The sequence below is a fragment of the Physeter macrocephalus genome, chromosome 12 (genome assembly GCF_002837175.3).
Source record: "Physeter macrocephalus isolate SW-GA chromosome 12, ASM283717v5, whole genome shotgun sequence".
Taxonomy (NCBI): Eukaryota; Metazoa; Chordata; class Mammalia; order Artiodactyla; family Physeteridae; genus Physeter; species Physeter macrocephalus.
Genome location: NC_041225.1, coordinates 15427232 through 15437789, shown reverse-complemented (window position 1 = coordinate 15437789; position 10558 = coordinate 15427232). Strand labels below are relative to the sequence as shown.

The window sequence follows — 10558 nt, the reverse complement described above, 5'->3', positions numbered from 1 at the left end:
CTGAGCAATATTCCATTGTATATATGTACCACATCTTCTTTATCCATTCGTCTGTCGATGGTCAGCCTCCTTACTTTTTTGTTTTTCTTTTTCCTTTTTTTTTTTTTTTTTTTGTGGTACGCGGGCCTCTCACTGTTGTGGCCTCTCCCGTTGCGGAGCACAGGCTCCGGATGCGCAGGCTCAGTGGCCATGGCCCATGGGCCCAGCCGCTCTGCGGCATGTGGGATCTTCCTGGACCGGGGCACGAACCCGTGTCCCCTGCATCGGCAGGCGGATTCTCAACCACTGCGCCACCAGGGAAGCCCCAGCCTCCTTTCTTGATGGGAGACTGTGGTAGGAGGGAGAACCAGACCCCACAGAAGCGCATCACACCAAAGCTGGAAGGGACCGCCGGGCTGCCCTCCTGGGCAAAGACTCTGGCGTCTCCTTCCTGCATTACACTTTTTAACATCTTTGGGTACCATCTGTACCGTCCAACTCAGTTTTCACAAACCTAAAATTTATTTTTAAAGGAAACTATATCATTACTCTAGGTGAATAACCATGAGTACAAGATGGTCCCCCAAATTAATATTCAAACAGTGACGTCAGCTCCCGGAGGGCAGTGGTTTGTGATTTATTGCTGTATCTCCAGAACCCAGAACAGTACTTGACATATAACAGGTACTCAACATATATTTTTTGAATGAAGGGCTGGGTAAATTAATAAATATAGAAAGGAATGTGTGACCTGGATGTGGTTGCTTAGAGAAGGTGCGGAGCCTTTGTTAAAACAAGGAAAAGCAGGGACTTCCCTGGTGGTGCAGTGGGTAAGAATCAGCCTTCCAATGCAGGGGACATGGGTTCGATTCCTGGTTAGGGAACTAAGATCCCACATGCCACGGGGCAACTAAGCCCGTGCGCCACAGCTGGAGAGCCCACGTGCTGCAACTACTGAGCCTGTGTGCTCTGGAGCCCACGCACCACAACTAGAGAGAAGGCCACGTGCTGCAACGAAAGATCCCACGTGCCGCAACTAAGACCCTATGCAGCCAAATAAATGGATAAATATTTTATAAAAAATGAGGAAAAGCGAGTATTTGAGAGGCATGAAAGCCACACCAGCCCCAAATGGAGCCTTTCTTCTTTTTTTAAATTTTATTTTATCAAAGTATAGTTGATTTACAACGTTGTGTTAATTTCTGCTGTACAGCAAAGTGATTCAGTTATACATATATATATATACCCATATATACCCATATATATATATTCCTTTTCATATTCTTTTCCGTTATGATTTATCCCAGGATATTGAATATAGTTCCCTGTGCTATGCAGTAGGACCTTGTTGTTTATCCATTCTATATATGAGTCTGCATCTGCTAATCCCAAACTCCCAATTCATCCCTCCCCATCCCCCCGCCCCTTGGCAACCACAAGTCTGTTCTCTAGGAGACTTTCTTCTTCATGTATCCATCGTGTCCAGGAGAGGGTCCTCAGCAAGGCTGCCCCAGTGATGGGACACATGCGTGTGGGGACAGACGCCAGCCCCCTCAGCCACATGTGGCCACTTCTGAGTCTACCTTGCTGAGGGCTGGCCGCCTAAGGGGACTCTCTCCTTTACCGGCCCCTCCCCGCCTTCCCTGCCGGGCTGGACAGGGCCATCTTCGCAGAGCATGGAGTCACAGTCCTCGCCTGGCAGGAGCCTGTGGGAGTGGCCACCATGCCACTTCGTCAGAGGCCTGGCACAGGAAGCCTGACGTCATCCTAAGTCACGGCTCAGGGGGGCTGGGGGTGGTTGTCACTTGTCACTCTCACCTTCACACCTGCCTTGACCTAAGGATCATAGTCACACCATTCATTCCTTCCTCTCTCCCCGGAGCATCTGCTTGGGGTATGCGTTTGGAAGGAGGGGGGAGGACAACACCAGAACTCGCTTCTGTGGAAGGGAAGTCGCTCTGCACGGGGCTGGGGGCGGGGTGGGGGCAGGGAAAGACCCGGAAACCCAAAGGCAGGAGGCTAGTGACATGTAAACCATCAAAAGCCATCAAAATAGATGGTTGCAAACAAGAATGACACAGAATCATCATTTGTTCCAGTTGGGTATTTTAATTAAAAAAAAAAGCTGAGCCCCAAACTTGCTTGATAGTGTCGGCTCTGTAACAGCCAGGCCAGGGAAACAAAGCCCCCCAAAACCCGAGTATGGCACCATCCCCCATCCCTGGCCCCTGCTCTCCCTTTACCACCTAGTGAAGAAGAGCGGGGACATCCCTCCGGGACCTGCGATCTGTGGGGCGGCAGCCAGTGTAACGGAGACCCCTCGTCACCCGTTCTCCACCCACGCGTCCAGACCTCTGCCTCGTCTCTGCCGAGAAATGGTGGTCCTTGAGGAGGTGGCATAGGGGGAGAGACATCCCGGGGCCATGACTCACCAAGGGTGGGGGGATCTTCAGTCAGAGCAGAAGTGGGAGTGGGGCTTGGGTTCCATCTTCTTCCCAGTCTCTCCTTACCCCGAGCTTGGGCTTTCACCCAGTTATGGGGGTGGGCGTCTCCCTAGTTTGGGAATAGGGGAAAGAGGCCAAGGGGAGCCCCTCCTTCATGGCTAAGTCAGGCCTCCTTGAGCCTGTGTTCCGGAGCTGAAAAGGGGACACCCCAAAGCCAGTGGCATTGACGGGGGTACATACATGTAGTCACCTTGGGCGGAGATCACTGGTCCTGGCCGCTGGGCAGGGCAACTGGGCACCGTGTCACTAGCGCAAACCTTTGCCAACCCACTCGCACTCCCACGTGGGACTTCCCGGCAAGGTGCATGCCATTCTCCCCAGGAGGGGAAGAGGCTCAGCCTGGAGTGGGAGTCCAGGGTCTGGAGCCCCTACGCGGCTGGACTGAATTTCACCCCTGAGCTAGGATCCCAGCTGGCCAGTCCTCTCTGCTCCTCCCCGTGGAGCTGGAAGCCCACGTCTCCCAGCAGAGCAGGTGACACCAGCCCCATGCGTCAGCAAGACTGGACCTGCTATCCTTTTGTGTGCTCTGTAATTTACCCCTGGAGTCAGCCATTAAGTCATTTGCCGGGCTGATGCCAACGATAAGGGCCCGTATCAGTCGCTGGGATCTGTGGCCCAGACTCCATGGCATTGTTGTGGGCTCTGCCGCATCAGCCTCCAGACCGGCCTGGGAGGGAGGGATGGAACATTGCAGGTGTCCGGGCACTGCCACAGCCTCAGAGCCTCGGAACCAGTGTAGGTGAGCAGTTGGTCTATTATACGCTCCCATCTTACAGGTGGGAACACTGAGGCCCGAGAGGGTGAACTGCCCCAGGACTCTTTGGAGTCCTTGCGGCTTCTCTCCCCTGCATCCCCTCTCCCTCGCAGCACACACAAGCTACCAGCTCTGTCTCCAGCAACAGATGATGCTCCAGCACACACATACAGACACATCAACACACTACGGGGAAGAGATTACAGTTTACAATCCAAGTGCAGGGCTTGGGGGTCCACGATGGGTCCTAGTGGTAGCCCTCCAAGACAGTCTGGACCTAGGGGTCTGCAGTAGGGCTGGAAGGGTCTTACAAAGGGCACAGAGTAGTGACTCAGGGGAGTGGGGGCCTTGGGGGTTGGGCTCTGAAATCCCATGCAGCTAAGGCGGGGATGGGGGTGGCTCCCACTCCAGGGCACTGTTCCCACGTACCTGAATGTCCCTGCTTCGGAGGAGTTCAGCTGCCAGCATCTCTTGCCCCAGTGCAGGGGCCCAGATCCGCCCCCACCCACCTGGGGCTCCCCACATCCGGCCCCAGGGCTGGCAGCTGAGTTGGGGGCAGGCAGAAGGGATGTGGGTTAACTAGCTTCCCAGTGTTCCTGCTCATAGCCTTGCTCCAGTCCAGTCCTGGGTCCCTGCTGTCCAGGGTGTCCGCTGCAGGCCTAGGGAGGATTCGGGGGTGGGGAGTGGTGGGCGGAGAGAGTGGGGGAGGCAGATTCTGGTAGTTCTTCTCCCTCTTTCCCTTGGTGAGCCTCCTGAAATTCCCACAAGGCCCCAGGGAGAGCCCAGCAGCGTCAGCAGAGTTCCCCTTCAGCGCTGGCCTGCGACTTGGGGAAGTGCTTCACCCTGGGCCCCTGGGGTTTCCCTGGGCTCCAGGGGAAGAAGCCTTGTCCCGCTAATAACTGGAAAGTCGTCGTCACGGGCCCCCTGCCTCCCCCCATGCCAAGGCCCAGAGGTCCTCCTCACGCCAGTGCTTAGGGTCTTGGGCTCAGAGGACGACGTTCTCGCTTCGCTTGGCCACTAAGCAGCTGCAAAACCCCGAGTGCTGGTCTCAGCCATGAAACGGGGGAGGGGGAGGGGAAATAAAGCCCCTCCGGCCCAGGGTCTCTAAGCAGAAGAGAAAAGGTACATCAAAGCACGGCTCCCCATCCTCCAGTGCGGAAATCACCCGTGGCAACAGACAGAAGTCGATTTTTGTTGTAGCAGATTCCTAGGAGGGGAGAAACCCTGGGAGGTTAAGGGAACAGGGAAAAGGGAGAGGAAGCAGGGCGAGGGGCACCACGGGCTCCGAGGTCTCCGGGGATGCGGACGTGTATCTATCAGAGTAGCCGGGTGCCCGAGGACCGAGCGGCGCGAAGCAGGTCCAGGGGTGGGAGCGCTCAGGAAGAGTCCTGGCGCGCAAAGGTGGGAGGGGAGCGTTTGGGCAAACACCTTCCCTTCAGAGCTGGTGCCTGGTTTCCTCTCCCAGTGCACCCCCTCCCCGCAGCCGGTCCCAGTCCCGGGCCCGCCCAGCCTGCGCCCCGCGTGAGGCCGCGGGGGCGGCGCCGGCGCCTTCCTGCTTTGCCCTTGTATGGTGATCCGGGAGGCCGGCCCGCGGCTACTTAAGCCCCAGCGCTGGAAAGGGCGCCCGGAACAGACGGTTCGAGCAGCGCGGCCGCCGCCGGAGTCCGGAGCGCTCGCGGGGAGAGAGGGGGAAGGAGAGGAAGAGGTGCGGGAAGAGGGGAGAGGAGGCTGCCCGGGGCCGGCAGACATGGGGCTGGAGGCGGCGCGAGAGTTGGACTGCACGGCGCTGGGCGCGCTGCTGCGGGAGCCGCGGGAGGCCGAGCGCACGCTGCTGCTCGACTGTCGCCCCTTCCTGGCCTTCTGCCGCCGCCACGTGCGCGCCGCGCGGCCGGTGCCCTGGAACGCGCTGCTGCGGCGCCGCGCGCGCGGCCCCCCAGCCGCCGCCCTCGCCTGCTTGCTGCCTGACCGCGCGCTGCGGGCACGCCTGGCCCGCGGGGAGCTGGCGCGGGCCGTGGTGCTGGACGAGGGCAGCGCCTCGGTGGCAGAGATCCAGCCCGACGGCCCGGCCCACGCGCTGCTTGCCGCGCTGCTGCACGAGACCGGCGCCGGACCCACCGCCGTGTGCTTCCTGCCGGGTGAGCGCCGGCCCGCCCTCCTCCCCCGCCCCGTCCCCGACCCGCGCCGGGCCCTCCCGGTTAACCGTGTCTTGGTCCTCCTTACAGGAGGCTTCGACAGCTTTCAAGCCTGCTGCCCCGATCTGTGCTCTGAGTCCCCCGGTCCCGCGATGCCACCCGAAAACAGCCGCTCCGACCCCAGGGCTCCCTCGTATGACCAGGTGAGTTGAGATCAGGGCTCCTTGTCAGTGTCATTCTGGGGAAAGAGTCTGCCATCTGTGGATGCAGGAGTCTGTCCATGTCCACGATCACCTAGGGGTGTGTGTGTGTGTTTCCGCCCCCAAATGGGAGCACACCTTTGTGTGTGCCTGGCGGGCGTTGCTGGTGTGTATGTCTGTGAGTCTGCGTATGTCCTGTGAGCAGCATAATTTGGGGGGTTTGAGGGGAATGTGTGTATCTTTGTGTATCTCCATATGTCCCCTTGGGTCCTCCTGGTATTCCGGACTCTGATCCTTAGTCAGGGATCCCTGGCTAAGAGCTCCTCTTGCCTGGGCCAGGCTGCCCTGTCTCTGTCCCGCTGGTGTTCAAGCCCTCCAGGCCTGGGCTGAGACCTCACCACTGTCCCTCCCCCTTCCCGTGCAGGGTGGCCCCGTGGAGATCTTGCCCTACCTGTACCTGGGCAGCTGCAGCCACTCGTCGGACCTGCAGGGGCTGCAGGCTTGCGGCATCACAGCCGTCCTCAACGTCTCAGCCAGTTGCCCCAACCACTTTGAGGGCCTGTTGCGCTACAAGAGCATCCCGGTGGAGGACAACCAGATGGTGGATATCAGTGCCTGGTTCCAGGAGGCCATTGGCTTCATCGGTAAGAGGCGGGCCTCAGCCCCAGGACCTGGTGGAGCTCCAGGGGAAGGGGCTGGGGCACCTGTCTCCTTCCCTGCCCACCTTCCCGTCTGACCCCCCTCTCCCATTTCCCTTGCAGACTCGGTGAAGAGCAGCGGAGGCCGGGTGCTGGTGCACTGCCAGGCGGGCATCTCGCGCTCCGCCACCATCTGCCTGGCGTACCTGATACAGAGCCACCGCGTGAGGCTGGACGAGGCCTTTGACTTTGTTAAGCAACGCCGGGGAGTCATCTCCCCCAACTTCGGTTTCATGGGGCAGCTGCTGCAGTTTGAGACTCAGGTGCTCTGTCACTGAGTCTGGGTCCCACCATGCTGGCTCCCCCAGTGCAGAGGCACACAGAGCTGCCTGATTCCTGGGGACAGCGGGGGCCCCAGTTCCCCACTGTCCCTCCCCCTCACCTCAGGGAGATCTGCCCCTTCCTTGGAGTTCAAAAAGCCCCCAGGTGGGCATGCTGGGTGCAGTGATGCTGGACTTTCTCACCTGGTGCTCTTCTGCTGGGGGTTGGAGGGCTGGCCCTCATTCCTCATTCTGGAAGGAGGATGGAGAGCATGTCTGCTTCCCTCCTGCCCTGTCCTCTGACAGAAACCAACTGGACTCTACACCCACGGCTCCCACTGGTCTAATCACCATGTTGGAGCCCTTGGCAGCCTGAGGGCTCTAAGGAACAAGCTGTGACAACCAGGAGCCCTGTGTGGGGCTCGGGGAAGTGATGCAGATGCTGTGTCTGGACCTCTTGCTTGCGTGTGTACGTGAGCATTTCACGCCTGTGTTGGCGCTGGAAAGTTATTTGTGTTCAACCGACATTTAACACTCCCTCCCCCACTTCCTCCCAGCCCTGTGGGAGGGGGTGGGAAACTTAGCACTTTATATTTATACGGAACATCGAGGATGTGTCAATAAAATATTGTTTTGTTTAAGGAACAACTTCTCAAGTGTCTGGTCTCAAGTCAGTGCCTGGGGAAGTGCTCAAAAGCTGTTTCTTTTATTTTTTTGATAAATTTATGTATTTATTTATTTTGGCTGCGTTGGGTCTTCGTTGCTGCGCGCGGACTTTCTCTCATTGCGGCGAGAGGAGGCTACTCTTCGTTGCGACGCGCGGGCTTCTCATGGCGGTGGCTTCTCTTGTTGCAGAGCACGGGCTCTAGGCGTGCGGGCTTCAGCAGTTGTGCCGCACGGGCTTAGCTGTTCCGCGGCATGTGGGATCCTCCAGGACCAGGGCTCGAACACGTGTCCCCCATTGGCAGGCGGATTCCTAACCACTGCGCCACCAGGGAAGTCCCCCAAAGCTGTTTCTTAATCAGACCTTCCCTTCGCTTGTGTGGCGGGGTCTGGAAACGGAAGGAGGAAGGTGCAGGGGTGACCTCACCGTGCAGCCCGGTCCTGCCTGTGCTGGTGTCCTTTCCTAGGCAGGCTTCTGTCTCCAGAGCCGAAAGTGATGGTTTCTGGCAGGCTGGCTCCAGCCTTACTCCAGTTACCAGCTTTGGTCCTGTGGGGGAGAAGACTGTGTTTACCATTCAGAGCTGGACTCAGCACTGCCCTGGTCAGACGCCACTTCCTTTTTGGAGCATGTGGATGGACGTGTGTGTGTGTGTGTGTGTGTGTGCGTGCGTGTGCGTGTGCGTGTGTGTGTGTGTGTGTCTCTTCCTCTGGGCGTGGGTGTCTGTTCTTGGCCTGCACGCACCTATGTGTCCCGGATGTTCCTACATGCCTGCATGTCTGCGTGTGCCCGTGCGTGTGACTCCCCTGGGCTGTGTGTTACGTGCGCCCACGTTGGGGCCGTGCAGCCTGTCACCTCTTCTCCCACACCTCCGGGCTGGGTCCCCAGGCCTCAGAATGCCTGTCCCTGCCGGGGGTCATGGCAGCCCCTGATCCAGAGCTCCTTCCTGTCCCCAGAAAGCATGTGGCCTGGTGTCTGGTACGGAGGACAGGTCACCTGGGATGGGCTTAGTTGTTTTTCACACCCATCAACTACCATGTCTTCACTGAACATTGGTTACGTGGCCAGCGTGGACCACCGATGAGACATGGGCCCAGCCTGAGCCAGAAGTGGAGGCTGCTGGAAAGGGGGTGCTGTGGTTTGCCCGGGAGCAGGGGGCGCTGAGGCCCTTGAGGACAGCTCAGTGAGGGCAGGTCCTGCCTCAGCCTCCACTCTGATGCTGCCAGCCACTCGGAGTGTCATCTGGCTGACTCTATGTTGTCCTTGCAAACTCGGTGCAGGCGTCACCCCCGCAGAATGGCGACTCTTGCTCCGGGTGTTCTGAGTGCCTGGCAGGGCACACCTGAGCAGGGCAGTGTAGTTGGACAGTTAGGGGGCCTGTTTTGCTTTACCTCTCTGTGTTTTAGTTTCCTTGTCTGTAAAATGGGGTTTTGTCATTAGCTCCCACCTCTTAGGGTGGTGTGGAGGGTTACTCCAGTCAATCCAGGTAAAGGCTTAGCCCAGGAAATGTGAGTTACTGAGGGTCCGAGAAGCGAAGGTTTGCAGCTGTGTAGCTGTGCACCTTGACCCGCCTGGACGCTGGTGAGGGCAGGGCCTGTGGTCTGCTTGGCCCTGTGCCCAGAGTCTGGCAGGGGTGGGTGCCCACTCCACACGGCCGAACGAGGGACGACGCCTGCCCACCGCCCCTCACCCCTGCCTCACCGCATCCTGTCTCCACCCCGCCATACTGCACCCTCCCCTCCCCGTGTTTTTAAGTTGGCCTTTCAAGCAAACTGCGTTTCTTTCCCTCCCTCCCTCCCTCCCTCCCTTCCTTTTATTTATTAAAATTTTAAAAATTGTGGTAAAAAATATGTAACAAAATGTACCATCTTTACCATTTTTTTTTTTTTAAAGAAGATGTTGGGGGTAGGAGTTTATTAATTAATTAATTAATTTTTGCTGTGTTGGGTCTTCGTTTCCGTGCGAGGGCTTTCTCCAGTTGTGGCGAGCGGGGGCCACTCTTCATCGCGGTGCGCGGGCCTCTCACTGTCGCGGCCTCTCTTGTTGCGGAGCGCAGGCTCAGTAGTTGTGGCTCACGGGCCCAGTTGCTCCGCCGCATGTGGGATCCTCCCAGACCAGGGCTCGAACCCGTGTCCCCTGCATTAGCAGGCAGATTCTCAACCACTGCGCCACCAGGGAAGCCCCCATCTTTACCGTTTTTAAGTGTACACTTCAGTAGCATTAAGCGTGTTCACTCACATTATTGTGAAACAGATCTCCAGAACTTCTCCATCCTGCAGAATTGAAACTGTACCCCTTAGACAACAACTCCCCATTTCCCCCTCCTTCAGCTCCTGGCAAACACTGTTCCACCATCTGCCTCTGAATCTGACTTCTCCAGATACCCCATGTACGTGGACTCATACACCGTTTGTCCCGTTGTGATTGGCTTATTTCACTGAGCGCCATGTCCTCAAGACAAACCGCCTTTCTTAACTACGAATCTGTTTCTCTGGCCGCGCAGGGTGATTATGAGCATGATGGTTTAACCGAGCCCTCACCCGAAGCAGTCAGCTCTGTCCGTCCCTACGCATGTTAACACCCTGCCTGGGCAGCCGGGCCACCTGTCTTCATCACGTTCTCCCCATGATTCTGACCCCTACCTTTTGAGAAGCACTGGATTCCAGCCAGGGCAAGATGCCAAGCGACCTCGGCTCTGTCGTTTCCCTTCACTGGACGTTGGTGGGGAGGGTGTCCCCAAATCCTTCAACTCCAGGATTTAAATCCAGGTGGGCCCTTGGTGACCAGGCTCCGAGGATGGGCCTTTTGAGAGGCCAAGGGGTACAGAGGAGGGGGAATATGGGTAAGGGGCTTTAATTCCTGCACCTGTGACATGGGGATAAAACGCCGATTTTGTAAGGCTGTTGTGGGAGTGACAGGGGTAGCACCCATGTGAGGGTCTAGGTATCCAGAAGTTCCACTTTCCCACAAGGCAGGCTTCTCTGGGGGCGCTGGTTGTCCCTGGTGTGCAGTTGGGGAGTTTCACTGCTCCCTGCTCTGTGACTGTTCGCTGTTCTGTATGTATGCGACAGTAAAAGCTTATAAAAACGTAGTGACTTTTTCCTCCTTCCACAGTCAGACTGGGGGCGCCTCAGGCTCTCAGGTAGTCTTCCCCACGTCTGAGCACAGGGCAGGGGCAGGAAAGGGGTCTCCCCAGGTTTGAGGGTGAGGTTCCACCCAGCACTGCCGTCTCTCACTTTTTTTTTTTTTTTTGTGGTATGGGGGCCTCCCTCTGTTGTGGCCTCTCCCGCCGCGGAGCCCAGGCTCCGGACGCGCAGGCTCAGCGGCCATGGCTCACGGGCCCAGCCGCTCTGCGGCACGTGGGATCCTC

The 10558-nt window shown here is 57.9% G+C and overlaps 1 protein-coding gene across 1 annotated transcript; it reads left to right on the top strand.

Annotated features, from left to right (window-relative positions):
- Window positions 1–4890: 4890 nt before the first annotated feature.
- On the top strand, window positions 4891–7171 carry DUSP2 (dual specificity phosphatase 2). Its single transcript, XM_024129771.3, has 4 exons — window positions 4891–5372; window positions 5460–5572; window positions 5994–6213; window positions 6331–7171. Exons 1-4 carry the CDS (start codon window positions 4985–4987, stop codon window positions 6543–6545), a joined length of 936 nt encoding a protein of 311 aa, XP_023985539.1. The 5' UTR covers window positions 4891–4984; the 3' UTR covers window positions 6546–7171.
- The last annotated feature ends 3387 nt before the right edge of the window (window positions 7172–10558 follow it).

Excerpts from the sequence above, each read along its gene's own strand:
- DUSP2 (XM_024129771.3), top strand. The coding sequence starts at position 4,985 with ATGGGGCTGGAGGCGGCGCGAGAGTTGGACTGCACGGCGCTGGGCGCG. Across the intron at positions 5,373-5,459 it reads CGCCGTGTGCTTCCTGCCGG|GAGGCTTCGACAGCTTTCAA; the intron begins GTGAGCGCCGGC and ends TCCTCCTTACAG. Across the intron at positions 6,214-6,330 it reads GGAGGCCATTGGCTTCATCG|ACTCGGTGAAGAGCAGCGGA; the intron begins GTAAGAGGCGGG and ends TTTCCCTTGCAG.